The following is a 21,639-nucleotide window of genomic DNA, read 5'->3' as shown; positions in this document are numbered from 1 at the left end:
GCCCCAGATGCTGAAGCTTTTCTTCATAGTTGTAACGCTCGCCGCTCAAGATGGTGCAAAAATGGACCCTCAGGACCACAAGGGGACCCCCAAGCTTACCCTTTAATGGGGTAGAGTCCGGGACTGTGGCAGCTGACCCCCAGGGCAGGGATGGACACAAGTGCCGATAGGCTATGTCACTAGAGTTGACAGGGACAACCAGGGTAGCTGAGGAAGACGGCACAGCCAGAACTGACTGGCAGAGTCTCTAGCGAGGCTGGGACCACCACAATGGCTGAGGCAGATGGCACGGCCAGGAAAGACAGGCACAGTCTCTAGCAAGGCTGGGACCTCCGGAATGGCTGAGGCAGATAGCACGGCCAAGACAGACAGGCAGAGTCTCTAGCAAGGCTGGGACCTCCGGAATGGCTGAGGCCGATGGCACGGCCAGGAAAGACAGGCAGAGTCTCTAGCAAGGCTGGGACCTCCGGAATGGCTGAGGCAGATAGCACGGCCAGGAAAGACAGGCAGAGTCTCTAGCAAGGCTGGGACCTCCGGAATGGCTGAGGCAGATCGCACAGCCAGGATAGACAGGCACAGTCTCTAGCAAGGCTAGGACCTCCGGAATGGCTGAGGCAGATAGCATGGCTAGGACTGACTGGCAGAGTCTCTAGCGAGGCTGGGACCTCCGGAATGGCTGATGCAGATGGCACGGCTAGGACTGACTGGCAGAGTATCTAGCAAGCCTGGGACCACTGGCGTGGCTGAGGCGGATGACATGGCCAGGATAGACAGGCAGAGTCTCTAGCACCAACAGGGCAGGACAGACAAGGGGACCAGGCAACTAGCTAGCTAGAGCACAGAACAATAACTAGCTAAACTAGGGCATTGATCAGGCACGTCACCAAGTGGGAGAGTACCCTAAGTACCCAATGTGTCTCAGCAATAGGGAGTGGCACGCTGGCCCTTTAAGAAAAGGGCAGCGGTGCGCGTGCACTAGGAGCACTCTTGAAGGCCCCGGGAGGCGGAATTAGGAGGCACCCACGTGGAGGAGTACAGGGACGCTGGGCAGCAAGAAGGGAGCCGGCCGTGGCAGTGAGTAGGTATGCGTCCCTGCGGGAAGCAGAGCGAGGAATGCAGGAACACCAGTGCTACAATTGTATATAATACGTAATATGTTTTATTTTATGGAAGTATACAGTAGTAGAAATTTTTGACCTATCTGACATCATGCAACGTACAAAGTGTCGAAATGTAAACCTGACACCACTAATAATATCCAGTAGCTGAGATAGAACTTTATTGCCAAAGGTCACTGTACAAAAGGCAACCATTAAACAAATCCAGTATCTGGCAATGAATCACTTTATGGAGGACAATAAAAAGGGGCGTAAAGGGAAATATGCTGCGGCACAACAAGACTCTGCCCAAGAAGTCACACACCGTTCTCAAAGATGCATTATCCACATTTGTTATAGATATTCTTATAAGTCTGTGACCACAATAAAGACCCTCTACTCCCTAAGAGTTTAAGCAGCCTGGATCGGCACTAGCTCTGATCCAGGACGTTGCAGTATTATGTCAACTAAGATTGCACTATTCCCACACTGCCTTGGAGTTTAAGCATTTTCAGTAACCTCCAAGAGCAAAAGTAATTTACACTCAAATTCCATTTCAAAGCACTACAGCCTAATTTGGTGCTAATACTTATATGGGGTGAGGTGGGACCCCATGGCCAGTCCACTTGCTTTTCAGTTTGGCATTTAAGTTAGTCATATTTGAGTGTAAGGCGGGCTTTGCACACTGCGACATCGCAGCCCGATGCTGCGATGCCGAGTGCGATAGTGCCCGCCCCCGTCGCAGCAGCGATATGTGGTGATAGCTGGCGTAGCGAAAATTATCACTACGCCAGCTTCACACACACACTCACCTGCCGTGCGACGTCCCTGTGGCCGGCGGCCCGCCTCCTTGTTAAGGGGGCGGGTCGTGCGGCGTCACTGTGACGTCACACGGCAGGCGGCCAATCGGAGCGGAGGGGCGGAGATGAGCAGGATGTAAACATCCTGCCCATCTCTTTCCTTCCGCATATCCTACGGAAGCCGCAGTGAGGCCGGTAGGAGATGTTCCTCGCTCCTGCGGCTTCACACACAGCGATGTGTGCTGCCGCAGGAGCGAGGAACAACATCGGACCGTCGCGTCAGCGTAATCATGGATTACGCCGACGCTGCACCGATGATACGATAACGACGCTTTTGCGCTCGTTAATCTTATCATCTAGGCTTTACACACTGCGATGTCGCATGCGATGCCGGAAGTGCGTCATTTTCAATTTGACCCCACCGACATCGCACCTGCGATGTCGCAGTGTGCAAAGCCCGCCTAAGTGTTACGTCGCCACCGGAGTCTGCTCCAGCGACTTCTGCTCCGATCGTCAGGCGACGCCGTGTTCCTGCCGTGGATGGTGCTGGTGATGGGAGAGGAGTCGATGCCAGCAGCATTGGTGGGCGCAGGCTCCGATCATCCACTGGGCTGGGTTATCTTTGGATCTGCAGTACCACTGGCTGACTATGGGTGGCGTGTGTCTTCCAGCTGAAGTTGCCAGCGTTCAGCTACAGCCAATGGTAAGACACCACACCCTTCTTAGTTCCCCTCCTGTCTGCTGACCTCTGCCAGAGATAGTTCTGATATTCTGGCTCCTGGTCCACCCTATTCTATTTTGAGATTCCTGTGTGCTGACTTCTGCGTGTTTTCTGACTACCCTTTTGCCTGCTGTTTTTGTACCTCGCTACCCGATCCGGATTTGACCTCTGCTACGTTTTCTGATTACATCCTTGCCTGCTGATTCTGTCCCTGTTCCGCAATTCCTGGTTTGACCCTGCCTGATGACTACTCTCATGGGACTGCAGCCTTCCACAGGTAGTGATCTCCAGGGCCCTGTGTAATTCCAAATCCCTAGAGTTTCAGGGTTCTGGGGGTCCTGCTTGGTGAGTGGCTTCCCTCTAGTCTGTCCATTACAGCCCGTCTGAGTCTGTGGATCCAGGCAGGCGTTACAGTAAGTATGTTTTAAGTAACCTTAAAGAACAAAAGTAATTTACACCCAAATGCCGTTTCGAAGCATTACAAATTAATTTGACACTAATACATTTGTAGGATGCAGTGGGAGCCTGTGTCTAGTCTCGTTCATTTTCACTTGATCAGTCTTCCACATATTTTGGTCACTGTCATGAGGGTGATCGTGAAAGTCAAGTGTGCACTGTATCAGACCTGTCCACCTTCTGAGACAATATTGAGAAAGATGAATTCAGTTTTGCATTATGTGAAGACTTTTAAATTAACTTTCATGTTTCTGGTTTTGGGAAACTTATGAATTGAGAAAGTGGATAGTTACTGTAATAGGGAAAACCCAGAGCAAGTAGACAGATACCAGCCATGAGGTGTTACACTGTAGAAACCTTACTGTAACAGGGAATATCTGGAGCATGTAGACTGGTAACAGCCATGAGTTACTACTGTGTAGAACATGTGGAGCCCATTGAATTCAATGGCAGACCAAACTTATGTGTTGTAACTGCTCCCGCAGCTGTACTTCCGGGGCCGCTGATAATCCCTCATCCATATTCACTGCTTTCCTCGCCCACTGGTGACTCTGATTGCCTGCAGTCAGACCCCACACCAGACAGCATCTGTGATTGGTTGGAATCACAGACCCTGTCTCTGGGTCTATATTGTGGTATAAAATAAATAAATAAAATTATATTGACATATATTGACACCAGCTCAGGTAAAGCATACAGCTACAGACTGCATCCCCCAGCCATTCACTTATCTTGGCTGTATATTGAAATGAGAGGAACTGCAGGAGGCTGTTTTTTAAATTCTTTAAATAATTTTAAAAAACGGTGTGTGGTCCCCATAATTTTGCTACCCAGGCATGACAAAGCCCGACAGCTGCAAGCTGATATTCTCAGGCTGGGGAGAACCATGCCTATTGGCCCACCCCTGCCTAAAAAGAGCAGCTTGCAGTCACCTAGGATTGTTACATCCGTTAGATGTGACAGTCCCAGCACTTTACCCTGCTATTCCCGATTGACTTGGTACAGTGGCAATTGAGGTAATAAGGAGTTAATGTCAGTTCACAGCTGCCACTAAGCCCTGGATTAGTAATGGGAGGCGTCTATGAGGTACACCTCATTACTAATCAGTAAGTGAAAAGAAATAAACACAAACATCGAAAAAATCCTTTATTTGAAATAAAATACAAAAATTCACAACCCACCTTCTTTCACCACTTTATTAACCCCCAAAAGACCCAGGTCCGATGTAATCCAAACGAGGTCCCACAACGATTCCAGCTCTGCTACATCTGAACTGACAGCGCGCAGCCATAAAACATTATCGCCTGCTGAAACTTGAGGGAGAGACTGAGCTGCAGTGAACAAAGGTTAGGTGTGGCCACAGCTGGAAGTTTTCACATTCCTCCACCTGTGACCGCAGGTAAACCGATATCAGGGGACCTCAATGAACTCTCAATGAGTTCACAGACCTGCATCTCCTGGCAGAAAACTGAGCCCAAGAGATGCAGATTTGGAGCTGAAATTTCTACATCATATTCCTGCACCCAATTTACACCTCCTGGCAAAAAAAAACATCACTCCCGCATGTAGTAATATGCTATACTGATGCAATTTTTTTTGCCAGGAGGTGTAGATTGAGTGCAGGAATATGGTGTAAAAATGTTAGCACCAAATCTGCATCTTTTGGGCTCAGTCTCTGCCTAAAGTCCACAGCTAGCAGTCATTGTTCTATGGCCACACGCTGTGCCTTCACAGGTAGCAGAGCTGGAATTGTGGGACCTCATGTGGATTACGTTGGCCCTGGGTCTTTTTGGGGTTAATAAAGTGGTGAAAGAAGGTGGGTTGTGGGTTCTTGTATTTTATTTCAAATAAAGGATTTTTTCGGGGTTTGTGTCTATTTACTCTCACATTAGTAATGGGGGACACCTCACCAAGGCAATTGGGAAGAGCTTGGTAAAGTGCTGGGATTGTTGCATCTAATTGATGCGACAATTCTGGGTGACTGCAGGCTGCTGGTTTAAGTCTGAGGGGGCCCAATAAGCTCGGGTTTCCCCAGCCTGAGAATACCAGCCCCCAGCTGTCAGGCTTTATCTTGGGGAATATGTTGTGATTTAACCTTTTCGCTTCCTTGACATGGCTGTGATGGGGCCGGGAGTGGGGTTTCTGCAAACGAACACTTACCAAACATTGCCAACGTTTGAGCAAAGTGTTTAGTAAGCCGAGCCCAAACGATCCAGCCAAGGCTCGTACCGGAGCTGAAATTGGCGAATGTGAACCGAACAGTTTGGCTCATCTCTGCTGATAACAGCTATGAGTTGTTACTATATAGGATCCTTACTGTAACAGGGAGTATCTGGAGCATGTTCTCCGTACACCATTATAATTAGCTTCCTATAACGTCTTTATCCGAGTGTCCAGAGTGCGGGGATCGGCTCTTCCGGGCAGTCACAGTGACATTACTAAAGTAATTAGCTTGATTATATTTTAATAGTTTCTTCGAAAGCCGCTGTTTTTGCCGGTCTCCACCCACGGCTTAATGACTGCAGCACGAACAAGATTTACATCTGCTTAATCTAATGAAATATTCTCCGCTGGGTATTCAAATTAAGTGGAACGACATTTGAGAGATAGAAATGTAGCGATTTCAATGTGAGAATATTGTCAGACAAACGTCTACATTCATTTGGATTTATCCAGTTACATACATTGAGGTGTTCACATTCGTGGTGCAGACACGTAGACAGCAGCCGGGCTCCCCTCTCTGCAGCCTTTGTTTTTTGTCAACTTCTTTTTCTCCCAAATCTAGAAATTGTCCCCCATTTTTTGGGATCTTACAGCACCACCAGGGTATGCAATAGTGACATATGCATGCTAAAAAAGAGCTAAAGTCTGTCTTGCTCAAGACAAGGTAGACGGCCAGATCACTGAGGGATCAGATTATAGCTGCCTATTGTCTTTGCGGAGGGTATTGGGGGAGCAAGGAGCAAAGTGGGACACATTCAGATCATGACTCCTGCTTTCTAGTAAGTGTTTTATCTCTTCTCGGAGGATTCCCAGCTACACTGCTTAGTACTCTTTTGTATAAGGTCCTCTATGCTGCTGGTTCTAGTAAGTGTTTTATCTCTTCTTAGAGGATTCCCAGCTACACTGCTCAGTACTCTTGTATAAGGTCCTCTATGCTGCTGGTTCTAGTAAGTGTTATATCTCTTCTTGGAGAATTCCCAGCTACACTGCTCAGTACTCTTGTATAAGGTCCTCTATGCTGCTGGTTCTAGTAAGTGTTTCATCTCTTCTCAGAGGATTCCCAGCTACACTGCCCAGTACTCTTGTATAAGGTCTTCTCTACTGCTGGTTCTAGTAAGTGTTTTATCTCTTCTTAGAGGATTCCCAGCTACACTGATCAGTACTCTTGTATAAGGTCCTCTATGCTGCTGGTTCTAGTAAGTGTTTTATCTCTTCTCGGAGGATTCCCAGCTACACTGCCCAGTACTCTTGTATAAGGTCCTCTATGCTGCTGGTTCTAGTAAGTGTTTTATCTCTTCTTAGAGGATTCCCAGCTACACTGCTTAGTACTCTTTTGTATAAGGTCCTCTATGCTGCTGGTTCTAGTAAGTGTTTTATCTCTTCTTAGAGGATTCCCAGCTACACTGCTCAGTACTCTTGTATAAGGTCCTCTATGCTGCTGGTTCTAGTAAGTGTTATATCTCTTCTTGGAGAATTCCCAGCTACACTGCTCAGTACTCTTGTATAAGGTCCTCTATGCTGCTGGTTCTAGTAAGTGTTTCATCTCTTCTCAGAGGATTCCCAGCTACACTGCCCAGTACTCTTGTATAAGGTCTTCTCTACTGCTGGTTCTAGTAAGTGTTTTATCTCTTCTTAGAGGATTCCCAGCTACACTGCCCAGTACTCTTGTATAAGGTCTTCTCTACTGCTGGTTCTAGTAAGTGTTTTATCTTTTCTTGGAGGATTCCCAGCTACACTGATCAGTACTCTTGTATAAGGTCCTCTATGCTGCTGGTTCTAGTAAGTGTTTTATCTCTTCTTAGAGGATTCCCAGCTACACTGCTCATTACTCCTGTATAAGGTCCTCTATGCTGCTGGTTCTAGTAAGTGTTATATCTCTTCTTGGAGGTGTAATGGTGCCACCAGGGGGAGCCAGAGCTCTGCAGCAGACAACACTACACAGAGCAATGAGAACCAGGAAGGAAATGCACAGTGTTCTCATACACTGCCTAATCAGCACAGCTGAGAGGCAGAACTGCAGAGCATGCGAGGAATAGTCAGGCAGGCTGGGTCAAACACCGTACGGGCAGAAGCAGGACCGGAGGAGCGAGCAGAAGCGAAGTCAAAGTCAGGCTAAGGTCAGTACCGGAGGAAGCAACCGAGTGGGGAAATAGGAGGGGGGACACAGGACAGGAGGGACAACCAGGGGACGGAACACAGACAAGGGCACTGGGGCACAGGAACAGACAGATCAGGATATCACTCACAGGACCAGCAATCACAGGCAAAGCAGAGCTAAGCTTATAGCCGGCGCTGGTTCACTGGAAGTGTCAGCTGTTAAGGCATCCAGGGGCCGGAAGTGAGGCCCGAGAGAAGGCTCCGCCCCCTAGCCATGTGGATAGGGAGGCGAATCATGACAGGAGGATTCCCAGCTACACTGCCCAGTACTCTTGTATAAGGTCCTCTCTACTGCTGGTTCTAGTAAGTGTTATATCTCTTCTCAGAGGTTTCCCAGCTACACTGCTCAGTACTCTTGTATAAGGTCTTCTCTACTGCTGGTTCTAGTAAGTGTTATATCTCTTCTCAGAGGTTTCCCAGCTACACTGCTCATTACTCCTGTATAAGGCCTTCTATGCTGCTGGTTCTAGTAAGTGTTTTATCTCTTCTTAGAGGATTCCCAGCTACACTGCTCAGTACTCTTGTATGAGGTCCTCTATGCTGCTGGTTCTAGTAAGTGTTATATCTCTTCTCAGAGGTTTCCCAGCTACACTGCCCAGTACTCTTGTATAAGGTCTTCTCTACTGCTGGTTCTAGTAAGTGTTTTATCTCTTCTTAGAGGATTCCCAGCTACACTGATCAGTACTCTTGTATAAGGTCCTCTATGCTGCTGGTTCTAGTAAGTGTTTTATCTCTTCTTAGAGGATTCCCAGCTACACTGCCCAGTACTCTTGTATAAGGCCTTCTATGCTGCTGGTTCTAGTAAGTGTTTTATCTCTTCTTAGAGGATTCCCAGCTACACTGCTCAGTACTCTTGTATAAGGTCCTCTATGCTGCTGGTTCTAGTAAGTGTTTTATCTCTTAGAGGATTCCCAGCTGCACTGCTCAGTACTCTTGTATAAGGTCCTCTATGCTGCTGGTTCTAGTAAGTGTTTCATCTCTTCTTAGAGGATTCCCAGCTACACTGCTCAATAGTCTTGTATAAGGTCCTCTATGCTGCTGGTTCTAGTAAGTGTTTCATCTCTTCTTAGAGGATTCCCAGCTGCACTGCTCAATAGTCTTGTATAAGGTCCTCTATGCTGCTGGTTCTAGTAAGTGTTTCATCTCTTCTCAGAGGATTCCCAGCTATACTGCTCATTACTCCTGTATAAGGTCCTCTATGCTGCTGGTTATGGTAAGTGTTATATCTAATCGGAGGATTCGCAGCTATACTGCTCAGTACTCTTGTATAAGGTCCTCTCTGCTGCTGGTTCTAGTAAGTGTTTTATCTCTTCTTAGAGGATTCCCAGCTACACTGTTCAGTACTCTTGTATGAGGTCCTCTATGCTGCTGGTTCTAGTAAGTGTTATATCTCACAACAGAGCTGGATTCACAGTTGTACAGCTCAATACTACTTTATAAAGCCCTATATACCCTCTGTTGTTTGTAAACATGTGTGAATTGGAGTGCAGGAATCCGTCATTTCTGTGTGTGCTGTGTATGGGGGACATCATAGCAGCCAGTCTGCACCCACCAGCTCAGAGACAACTGAAAATTAAAGACCGAGCCTGCAGAGCGAAAAATGCAAAATACAAGTCATATCGTGACCATAAAATACTGTTTTTATTCATGTGCACACATAGGACCGCTTCTTCTAAAAAGATAAATGACACATGACATTTTTTGGGGACTTGACATGGTTTAAAGAAGGTGAAGATGAATAATGGTCGAAAAGATAATTTAGCCACTAAAATACTAATCCCGATAATCTGTGTTTATAGCTGGAGACATTTATTTTACAATATCTCAAATTATGTTCGTAAACTCGTACAGCGCCTCATTCTGGACACTTTCATGATTACATGAAAAAAAAAATCCTTCCATGGGGTCTATAGGGGCTTCTGAGAGCAATTTTTTTGTTTTCGACCAAGGCTTTGTATATCACAACTTACATACAGAACTGACAATGATCAGACGATTGGGTTTGGGGGTATTTAGCAGGTACAAATGCACTTTTTGAGGGCTCCTACAGATGGTCTCATGATAAAAGTCCTGATTGAGGATACATATTGGGACAGACATTAAAGAACGGCCACATTTGCCCATAGAGTCATAACTTTTGTGTTGGTTACCTACTATAGTCCTTGCTCCCAAACCTAATAAGTCAATTTCTCTCATGTCACAGTCAAAGGAGTCCAGAAGAGTGGACTTATTCTGGAGTGTCCTCGTTGGGCAGTTGGTGGTCTCCCAGAATATTCTTTCGAAGGTGTGAAAAGAAATTGTATAAATCTTCCAAGACACAATCAGTTACTGTATATAGTCGGCGTCCTGGCCGGGCGCCATACTCCCCCTTTGCCGGACGACCTCCCACATATGCTGCTGCCTCCTTCCCTCCCAAGCCCTGTACACGCCACACAGGATTCCCAGGAGTGCACCGAAGGTGCGTGCACTCTAGCACTCCTCTTAAAGGGCTGGCGTGCCATTTGCAGGAAATCCCTCATAGTCTGTGGCTTAGAGGCACTATGTATTTAAGGCATCCTCCTATTAGGGGAGGTGCCTGCACAACACCTTAGTTAGTCAGTCTCCGAGCTAGTTAGTTGTCAGGTCTTGAGCTCCTGTCCCGTTTTCCCTGTGTCTGTCACCTTGTACACCTGCCTTCCTATACCTATCTGTCCCTAATGTGCCCACCATTCTTGTCCGTACTTGCCTGCCTCAGTCATCTCACCTGTGCTTGAGTCCATCACTTGTTTTGGCGGTCAGCTGCCATAGTCCTGGTCACTGCCCTGGGAGTGGTGCCTGGCATCTGCCTTGTGATGGCCGCTTAGTTAAGCCTTCCTACTAAGGGGTAAGCCCGGGGTCCCCCCTGTGGTCCAATGGGTCCACTAATCCCACTCGCTGCCCCTACATTGGCCGCAAGTGTTACAATTGCATTTTCTGTATCTACCAGATAATCCTGGTTGACCATTACTCAGGTTCCCATACACATATGTAGAAAGATAGCCAAACCTTCCAACCCACCTAATGTGTATGCTGTCCTGACTATCTCCATCATCAGATGTTGGAAACAGGAATGGTCGGGCTTGCTGGATTTAATCGTGTCCAATTGGTTTTCCTTGAGGGTGGTGTCTGGTAATGGCTTCTCTACTTTCCAAGCCCAGTGTGTGTGGGGGAATCGGGAAGAACAATTGACATCCAAACATAGAATTTTTGAGGCAGTATCTCCACCAGAATGGTGGATTGATCGGAGTGGACTACCGGGGTCCAGTATGGCCACACATTTGTAGCTTTGGAATGTAATTCTGCTTTTCTTATCATTTTGGATTTTTGATCTTGTTTTATATCTCATTTCCAGGCTGGATGTAAAGCCGCGATGGTCTTCTTCCAATACTGCATCATGGCCAACTTCTTCTGGCTTCTGGTGGAAGGTCTCTACCTTCATACCCTACTGGTCATCTCTTTCTTCTCGGAAAGGAAGTATTTCTGGTGGTACATCTTGATCGGATGGGGTAAGCTGCATAATCTTATCCTTATACTGTCCGGGGAAATTTTGGAATATTGAAAAATTTTGACTTTTTTGAGTAGAATTCCCCAAAATGATCAGATATCGGTCAGCCATAAGAGCCTTCTAGGCTTCAGACCATCCTAAACGAAGCCCCCCTGCACCCCCTACATCCCCGGATTGGAAATAACACACTGCTACTTGTGAATCTGTCATGACCTCAACTCCACAGTAATAACATTTCCACAGTAATGGTTCAGAGGCTTCTCGGAATAATGGAAACGACAACGTTATTGGTAAATTAATTAGTACTAATCCCGTGATCACCAAAGTATACGAACAAAATGTAACAAATTACATATATGGAATATATTTTGGTTTTGATATTTTATTGTTTTCATAGTTCTTTGTTTTTTATTTTTTCATTATTTTTTTTTTTCTGGATTAAAATCCAGAGAAGACTAACGCGTTTCTGACATTGTGCTTAGCTTGAAATGCTATGAAGTGTTAGCAGCAGATTGTGTGAGTTCAGGTGGACGACGTTTAGATGTGATGTTGTCTTCGATCCGCACCTGGATTAACTCCATTATTGCTGAAAGGGGCTGATTCTTGCATTTTCCATGCTGAATTTGGAAGAAATGAGAAGCAATCGGCTCATTTCTGCTACAGACAATAGCACAAAAATCCACAATGTGATACATTTGAAGGCTATGTGCACATGCTGTGTTTTTTTGACGCTGCGTTTTTGGCCGCTAAAAACGCACCCGCGGCAAAAAAAGCGGCAAAAAACGCATTCGTTTTTACCTTGTTTTAGTGCGTTTTTGGCTGTATTTTGCTGCGTTTTTGATCTCTGCGTTTTTCTGCATTTTTCTAATGCATTGCATGGGGGGAAAACGCAGAAAAACGCAGGAAAGAATTGACATGTCCATTTTTTTTTTTTAAGCTCAAAAACGCAGCTTAAAAAAAAAGTTGTGTTCGAACAGCAAAAATGAAAACTCATAGACTTTGCTGGGGAAGGAAAGTCATGCAGTTTTGAGGCCAAAAACGCACCCGAAAAACGCGCAAAAACGCTGCGAAAAACGCACTGTGTGCTCATAGCCGAATGGGATTTTTTAAACCTCATTCACATTCATAGGATATGTCACTTCACTTGGAAGTATGTGCAGAATTTATGTTAAAAGGTTATTCCTAAAAATCAAGTTATTCCCTTGTCCTATGACCCAGAGCGTCAGGAGCGCAGCCGGGGTTGGCCTCATCACTTCGGTTAATAGGTTGCCAAAATTTCTGTCAAAAAACATAGCTAGGGTATGTTTGTTTTTTTTCTTTTCTTATTTGCTGCAGATTTTAATCTGTCATTAAAAAAAATCATTTGGGGTCCGCCCCCAAGGAACCCGAGATATTCTGATATTGGATTACTGAAACAGCAGCTCTGGAGTTCATCCTGAAAGGTGCAAAAGTTCATCCTCTGCCCCTTTCATTGTCTAGGGGACTGTTGTATATAGCAGAGCCCTGGACTTGACAGTCCCCTAGACAATGAATGGAGCAGAGGCCACACTTGTTTTCCTCCGCTACTTTCAGATTGAGGCTACAAAGACTCTGGGGATGGTGTGGGTCCCATTGCTCGACCCCCGAGCCTCCTAACAATCTGCAAGTAATCCCTTATCCAATGAGTAGGGAATAACTTGATTTTTTGGTAATAAACTTTAAATCTGCATGAAAAAAATCACTTTGCGAAAATACCCTAGCTATACATTCCCCCAAAAAAAGCAGAAATGTTTGCTATGTACTAGCCGAAGCGATGAGGACATCCCGGCCGGGCTCCTTCCTCTTGGGCTCCTGTTATTTAGCAATAATTTCCCATTTTTGGGTTCATGTAAGCAGTGTTCTCATTGGTTATACATTACTCAGGGGTGTGTCTATAGGAGGAGCAGATGTAGAAGCCACACCCATTTGCCAAATAAGACAGCCTTGTTATAAACATACTTGCCAGCTTTTCAAGATCCATAAGTGGCTGTGTGTTTTTTGGCACCTGTCGCTCCACTTAACTGAAATCATGACCCCCCCCCCTGTACCTCTCAGTGCTACACTCACTGCCTCCCCAATGAAGAAACTGTCATAGGGTGTGGGGATAAAAAGGGAGCGTGGCTCCTAATCTGCCCTTAGGCTAGGGGAACCTAGCTGTCCCTGTTCCCAGAGATACCTCTGATGGTGGAGATGTCTGGGCCGCCTTCCTTGCCCTGCTTTTGGATAGCCCTTCACTAATACACCCTCTCACCAACCCCAGGGGAGGGCCGGGACCAGACTGGTTGAACCCGCAGAAAAGGACAGTCTGTGAAACCAAAGCTCTATCACACAGCTAGCACACATGGGTGTATAAGACGTGATATGGAGAAAATAAAGAGCAGGGAGGAAATAACAAGATGAGTGTTTCCACAGCACACAATAAATCACCAGCAACAGGAACACAACAGCACACGGACCAGATTAGCAAAAGCTATAGTCAGCATAGGAAGACAGATTCCTCCATCTTAAAAAGGTGGGAAGAAACTGTTATAGCTCTCCCACAATATATGATCCAAAAGTTCACCAGCAGGCTAGCAGACATTAACTCCTGCAAGCCGATCACTAATGATCGATGCCTGAGCCTGTCTACACAACTCAGAAGCACCAAAGTCTGTAGTCTGAACTGCGTCTGATGCCACCATGACACTTGATGAGTTTAGAGCCCAATACAGTGAGACAGGAACCTCCCGGAATTGCTGGTCTCCTTGAGGTTTTGGCTGACTCTTCCAGGGGTCTGGAAAGCCTCTTCTTTTAGCGGGAGACCCTAGGACAGTTGGGAAGTATAATTATGGGTGGCAGATGGGAGGGAGGGTCCTCGGCAATTTCGAGGTTTTTTTCCTTCTACACATGTGAATCCTAATTGATGGGAAATTAATTAACTAAACTCTCCTAATTATTGGGGATCCAAAAGAACGCAGTCCTGCACCACCCGTGTATGCCTACCACACCTGGGATCACTGGAGGGTAAGGAATATAGCACCAGACGTCCTTGTTGGAAGCCGGATCAGCGTGCAGGTCCAAACAGCAACAGTCAGTTCCATTCATCAATACAGAAGAAGAATAATAGGACCGCACCAATGCTGATGTCTTTTTCCGGATAATCTTTATTCCATAAACTTGGTTAAAAGGTGTTGTAAAATCAGCGGGTGGAGGAGACCTGGATGCGGCTCCTCACTATGGACGACGGCCGTTTCGCCTGTAATTAGGCTTCCACGGGTCCACATGTGGGGTAAGATCAGCCCTCCCTAAATAGGGTCATGCATCCAGGTGACCTCCCCGCATATAAAACATGTGAGTGAAGTGTATAATACAATAAAAGGTACTATATATACATATATTTCACGTACCCAAAATTAAAAACAAACATTGTGAATAATACAAAAATCGGACAATATTACAGAGGTATGAGATATTATAATATCCACAAAAATCAATTCATACATGGTTTATATATGTGATAAATTGCCACCTAATTTCATTTATCTGGGATATTTATTCTGTTAATAATCCCACCAATTGTAAAACATATACCATTATTTTACCATGCTCTGTTTTTGCGGAAAAAAAATCCATTACAAAAAGACTGATAAGTCATTGCGGTCATTCATTCCCAATGCGCCCTGTGCTCCATATTTTATAATTAATTTCGCCTCCATTTGCAACAACAGTTTGTGGTGATCCCCTCCTTGCGATGGGAGTGACACCCTTTCCAAACCGGCAAAACTCAGGACATCAGGGCAGCTATTGTGTGATTCACGTACATGTGCTATCAATCTTGGGGATCCTTTTCCTGTCAGAATTGAATTATAGTGCTCCTTGAATCGAACATATAGGCATCTGATAGTTTTTCCTATATAAAATCTCCCACAGGGACACACTATTGCATAGACTACAAATTTTGCCTTGCACGATATAAACTGGTTAACATAATGTGTATGTGCACCAATTTTTACAGACTTGCCGGTCAAACGCAGACTACAAAACCTGCATTGACCACATTTAAAGTTGCCATTGGGGGACAATTTTTCCAACCATGTATTTCTGCTGGTTAATCTATTCTTGACAAGCAAGTCTCTCAAATTGTGGCATCTCCTGTAGGAGATTAATGGCTTAGAAGCCGTCATGTTTTTCAATTCAGGATCCCTCTCTAGGATGTGCCAGTTCTCATTAAGCGTTTTTCTTATGATGTCAAACATAGGTCCGAATTTGAAACTAAAGGTGAACCTATCCTTAGTTTTCTTTTCTTTCCTCTTTTTCACCCCTCCTGCACCGGCTACTGGACAGGGATGATCATCCTCGTTTGTAGATTTTTTAATTTTTTCATATGCTGCATTGATAATAGTATCGGGATAACCCCGTTGTAAAAATCTATTTTTTAATTCAGAAGCCTGTTCCTCAAAGGTCACACTGGTACTGTTTGTCCTTTTTACCCTCAAAAACTGCGAGTACGGTAGGGCAGTTTTTGTGTGCTGCGGGTGGGCGCTTTCATAATGTAACACAGAATTGGAGGCTGTGGGTTTTCCATAAATTTTTGTTACGATCTCTCCATCATTAATCCCAACCTCCACATCCAAAAAACTTATGGAATTGCCTCCAAAGGTAGAGGTAAACGACATGTTCATGGTGTTGGTGGTGTTTTTTGGATGTGGAGGTTGGGATTAATGATGGAGAGATCGTAACAAAAATTTATGGAAAACCCACAGCCTCCAATTCTGTGTTACATTATGAAAGCGCCCACCCGCAGCACACAAAAACTGCCCTACCGTACTCGCAGTTTTTGAGGGTAAAAAGGACAAACAGTACCAGTGTGACCTTTGAGGAACAGGCTTCTGAATTAAAAAATAGATTTTTACAACGGGGTTATCCCGATACTATTATCAATGCAGCATATGAAAAAATTAAAAAATCTACAAACGAGGATGATCATCCCTGTCCAGTAGCCGGTGCAGGAGGGGTGAAAAAGAGGAAAGAAAAGAAAACTAAGGATAGGTTCACCTTTAGTTTCAAATTCGGACCTATGTTTGACATCATAAGAAAAACGCTTAATGAGAACTGGCACATCCTAGAGAGGGATCCTGAATTGAAAAACATGACGGCTTCTAAGCCATTAATCTCCTACAGGAGATGCCACAATTTGAGAGACTTGCTTGTCAAGAATAGATTAACCAGCAGAAATACATGGTTGGAAAAATTGTCCCCCAATGGCAACTTTAAATGTGGTCAATGCAGGTTTTGTAGTCTGCGTTTGACCGGCAAGTCTGTAAAAATTGGTGCACATACACATTATGTTAACCAGTTTATATCGTGCAAGGCAAAATTTGTAGTCTATGCAATAGTGTGTCCCTGTGGGAGATTTTATATAGGAAAAACTATCAGATGCCTATATGTTCGATTCAAGGAGCACTATAATTCAATTCTGACAGGAAAAGGATCCCCAAGATTGATAGCACATGTACGTGAATCACACAATAGCTGCCCTGATGTCCTGAGTTTTGCCGGTTTGGAAAGGGTGTCACTCCCATCGCAAGGAGGGGATCACCACAAACTGTTGTTGCAAATGGAGGCGAAATTAATTATAAAATATGGAGCACAGGGCGCATTGGGAATGAATGACCGCAATGACTTATCAGTCTTTTTGTAATGGATTTTTTTTCCGCAAAAACAGAGCATGGTAAAATAATGGTATATGTTTTACAATTGGTGGGATTATTAACAGAATAAATATCCCAGATAAATGAAATTAGGTGGCAATTTATCACATATATAAACCATGTATGAATTGAGTTTTGTGGATATTATAATATCTCATACCTCTGTAATATTGTCCGATTTTTGTATTATTCACAATGTTTGTTTTTAATTTTGGGTACGTGAAATATATGTATATATAGTACCTTTTATTGTATTATACACTTCACTCACATGTTTTATATGCGGGGAGGTCACCTGGATGCATGACCCTATTTAGGGAGGGCTGATCTTACCCCACATGTGGACCCGTGGAAGCCTAATTACAGGCGAAACGGCCGTCGTCCATAGTGAGGAGCCGCATCCAGGTCTCCTCCACCCGCTGATTTTACAACACCTTTTAACCAAGTTTATGGAATAAAGATTAAACCGGAAAAAGACATCAGCATTGGTGCGGTCCTATTATTCTTCTTCTGTATTGATGAATCTCCTAATTATTGTCTGAGGCCACGAAATAGCGCGGAGTTAAGAGGTCGCCCTCCTCTATTGTCGGCATTAGGAAGAGAATAGAATGGTTAAGTTCCGTGAATTGTCTGGATTTCCAAATCAATATGTTCAATTTCTACAGGAATGATCCCCACCCGGCTCGGTGACCTCCCGCAAATTATCCCTGGCATCAAATCAATACATAGAACTGTATTATTTTTTTCAAAATGAATTTCTCTTTGATCATCTGAACATTTTTCTTTCCATCCGCAGGAGCCCCGACCGTATTCATCACCGCCTGGACCTTCACCAAGATATATCATGATAACAATGGGTAAGGGAAGCCGAAATGTACTGATGAGGTGTGACTTAAAGGGTACCAGTCGCCAGGACTATGGACGAGACGATTCCACCGTATTTATCCATCCCCCAAAATACCAATCAGACCTCAAGCCCTTCCCTTTACATGAAAATTCAGTAAAATCCCAATTTTGTTTAAAAAAAATGGACCTTTGGAAGTGGAAATCTCATTGTATACTGGCGAAGGGTTCCCTTTAAATGGGTTAATCCATATCATATTCTTTCAGGGGGTCTGACTACTAGCACACTGGTGATCAGCTTAGCCACTACCAAAAATACAGTGCTGTGCCTATACAGAGGTGTAAACAGTAAAGTGCCGCGCGGCACTCCTCTGTTATGAACTGGTTGCCGTGGACGATCACAAAAAATCCGATTAATCAGGAAAAAACAAAACCACAAGAGTAGTTGGAAACTTAGCTGACCGCAATCCCCTATCTATCGGACAACACTAGATGTAGCAGTGCGATGTTGCTAATACACCTAGACACCTCGTCACTGCCGAAGAAACTTGCTACACCTCAAAGATAAAAAATGAGGAATCCTAATTTGCCTCGGAGCAGTCCCCAAATAAATAGCAAGCCCCCAACATGCAGCAACGGTGATGTAAGAAAACACAATACACAGATAGAAAATATAGATTAGCAAAGGTGAGGCCCGACTTACTAGATAGAACAGGACAGGAAAGATAACTGCTTGCGGGCAGCCAAAAACCCTGCAAAAAATACCAAACTCCTGATAGAAAAAAGATCTAAGACCACACGGTCTCTCCCCCACTATATCAGGTACTCTTGTGCCAGACACTTTAAACAGAACTGGACATATAATGGGAAGAAACAAAATCACAGAACAAATAATATTCTAAGGTGAAAATAATCCAAAAATGAACAGGGAGCAAGGTCCCTTTCTTGCAGGAGGAACTGCCCTGCTCACAAAAGCAGAAAGACAGATTCTCACATACAAGAAACCAAAACACAGAACAAAATGGAATAAGCAGAAACACCCTTAAGTACAATTCCAGCAATTAAGCACAGAAACTTGTAAACTTATCTGGAGTAGATTCAGGCACAGAATAAATGGGAGAAACTGAAGGGAAAACTCCCAGCCATCTTCAGAAGCAGCAGGATACAGCGACCACCGGCGGCCGCCAGGCAGAAACTGCCCCCCTAAATACACTAGGCTGATCTGCAATAGGACTTCCTGGAACCCTTATTAATTCCATCACTTGTTTGAGTCACAGATTCAGACTCAGCTTCATTACCATGCCTGGCCACCAGAGGGAGCTCCACACCAGCACCCACTCGGATGACATTCACAACACTCCTCACTGATAGGCGTGAGTGCAAAAATTCAATCTCCATCGATTTGACCGAGTTTGTAGTGATGGAAAGTCACTTTAAATCCTACTTTGTTATGTATGGGTTTTTTATATTATTTGACTGTAAAGGCTGAGTTCTTATATGCAATTTTTCGATGTGGCAGATTTTTTTTATGTTTTGTTTTTTTTTACAATATTTGTTTGTAATATCTGTGTTCACTTGTGCAGATTTTAATATTCAACTTACCGTACTGTTTTTTTTTTTATAGTATTTGACAGATAAGATTACTTAGTCATGCAGTTTTTAACTGTGTTTAATTTTGTCTGTAAAGGCTGTGTTTACTTATACATATTGTGTGTATGATCTTTATATTATTTGGCTGTGTTCACATTTACAGCTTTTAGTGTTATGTGTTCACTATTTGACTGTAAAGTCTGTGTTAATGCGTCCAGTGTGTGTGCTTCATATTTGACTGTAAAGGCTGTGTTCACATATACAGATTTTACATCTTTGTGTTCTTCGTAATTTTTGATTGTAAAGGCTTTGTTCACATATAAAGTTTTTAGTTTTGTGTCTTCTTCATGATATTTGACTGTAAAGGCTGTGTTCATGTGTACAGTTTTTCGTTGTGTATGTTCTTCATATTTGGCCGTAAAGGCTGAGTTCACATATACAGTTCTAAGTTATATATTTTCTTAATAATATTTGGTTGTAGAGGCTGTGTTAACATATACATCTTTTACATCTTCGTGTTCTTCATAATATTTGACTGTAAATGCTGAGTTCACATATACAGTTTCTGGTTGTGTATGTTCTTCATATTTGGTTGTAAAGGCTGTGTTCACATATATAGTTCTTGGTTGTGTATGTTCTTCATATTTGGCTGTAAAGGCTGTGTTCACATATATAGTTCTTGGTTGTGTATGTTCTTCATATTTGGCTGTAAAGGCTGTGTTCACATATATAGTTCTTGGTTGTGTATGTTCTTCATATTTGGCTGTAAAGGCTGTGTTCACTTATATAGTTTTTGGTTGTGTATGTTCTTTATATTTGGCTGTAAAGGCTGTGTTCACAAATATAGTTCTTGGTTGTGTATGTTCTTCATATTTGGCTGTAAAAGCTGTGTTCACAGATATAGTTCTTGGTTGTGTATGTTCTTCATATTTGGCTGTAAAGGCTGTGTTCACATATATAGTTCTTGGTTGTGTATGCTCTTCATATTTGGCTCTAAAGGCTGTGTTCACATATATAGTTCTTGGTTGTGTATGTTCTTCATATTTGGCTGTAAAGGCTTAGTTCACATATATAGTTCTTGGTTGTGTATGTTGTTCATATTTGGCTGTAAAGGCTGAGTTCACATATACAGTTTTTAGTTTCATGTGGTCTTTGCAATTTTTGGCTGTAAAGGCTGTGTTCATTTGTACAGTTTTCAGTCGTGTGTGGGCTTCATATTTTGTTGTAAAGGCTGTGTTACGTTCACATATACAGTTTTAACGCTGTTTTTGTGTGTACAGTTTTTAGTTTCGTGTATTACTCAAAATATTTCACTGTAAAGACTGTGTTCCCTGATGTAACATACAGGGTTGTTTTTGCTTGCCTTTTTTTACAACTTGAAAGGTGAAAACTTATTACACATCATTACGTTTGATCCTTTTTCCTATTTGCCTCCTGGCTCTCAGTCTTCGTTTCTGCAATAGATCAAAATTTTGGAAAAAAACTTTGTTGTGCCCAATTTTCACAATTCCACACATTATACCAGTGATTTTACCAGTGCTGATCTCCTTGATTTTTGTTTGTTTTTTTTACAGGTGTTGGGACACCATTGAATCCCCGATATGGTGGGTCATCCGAGGGCCCATTTTGATCTCCATTTCGGTAAAGTATTTTATGTTGCTTCTGTTAAGCGATTCTAAACTACATTATAATTATACTTAACTCATTAACTCACTGTGTATGAAAATCAATTTTAGGTTTCTGGTGAATAAACTAATGAAAAACTCCCATAAGAGCCACCAGGGAATCATTCTGTATTTTACACTCTGCAAATAACCACAGAGAGAGACAGAGACGGCCTCTGCAGAGACTTGTATCTGCCACTTTCCCTCTCTCTCCCTCTCTGTCTTTCTTTCCCACTCTTTCTCTCTCTCCCACTCTTTCTCTCTCTCCCACTCTTTCTCTCTCTCCCACTCTTTCTCTCTCTCTTTCTCTCTCTCTCCCACTCTTTCTCTCTCTCCCACTCTTTCTCTTTCCCACTCTCTCTCTCTCCCACTCTTTCTCTCTCTCCCACTCTTTCTCTCTCTCCCACTCTTTCTCTCTTTCCCACTCTCTCTCTTTCCCACTCTTTCTCTCTTTCCCACTCTTTTTCTCTCTTTCCAACTCTTTCTCTCTCTCCCACTCTTTTTCTCTCTCCCACTCTTTCTCTTTCTCCCACTCTTTCTCTCTTTTCCACTCTTTCTCTTTCCCACTCTTTCTCTCTCTCCCACTCTTTCTCTCTCTCCCACTCTTTTTCTCTCTTTCCACTCTTTCTCTTTCCCACTCTTTTTCTCTCTCCCACTCTTTCTCTCTCTCCCACTCTTTCTCTCTTTTCCACTCTTTCTCTTTCCCACTCTTTCTCTCTCTCCCACTCTTTCTCTCTCTCCCACTCTCTCTCTTTCCCACTCTCTCTCTCTCCCACTCTTTCTCTCTTTCTCACTCTTTCTCTCTTTCCCACTCTTTCGCTCTCTTCCACTCTTTCTCTCTCTCTCCCACTCTTTCT

The 21,639-nt window shown here is 43.8% G+C and overlaps 1 protein-coding gene across 2 annotated transcripts in view; it reads left to right on the top strand.

Moving 5' to 3' along the window:
• Positions 1–21,639, top strand: part of VIPR1 (vasoactive intestinal peptide receptor 1) — a 266,845-nt gene that overhangs the window by 216,432 nt on the left and 28,774 nt on the right. For both annotated transcript variants that reach the window (XM_075315753.1, XM_075315752.1), the window contains exons 7-9: positions 10,825–10,978; positions 17,482–17,542; positions 20,693–20,759. In XM_075315753.1, the coding sequence (XP_075171868.1) occupies positions 10,825–10,978; positions 17,482–17,542; positions 20,693–20,759 (282 nt within the window). The remainder of the gene's footprint in view (positions 1–10,824; positions 10,979–17,481; positions 17,543–20,692; positions 20,760–21,639) is intronic.

The sequence above is a fragment of the Anomaloglossus baeobatrachus genome, chromosome 6 (assembly GCF_048569485.1).
Source record: "Anomaloglossus baeobatrachus isolate aAnoBae1 chromosome 6, aAnoBae1.hap1, whole genome shotgun sequence".
Taxonomy (NCBI): Eukaryota; Metazoa; Chordata; class Amphibia; order Anura; family Aromobatidae; genus Anomaloglossus; species Anomaloglossus baeobatrachus.
This window is presented reverse-complemented; position numbering and strand designations above follow the sequence as displayed.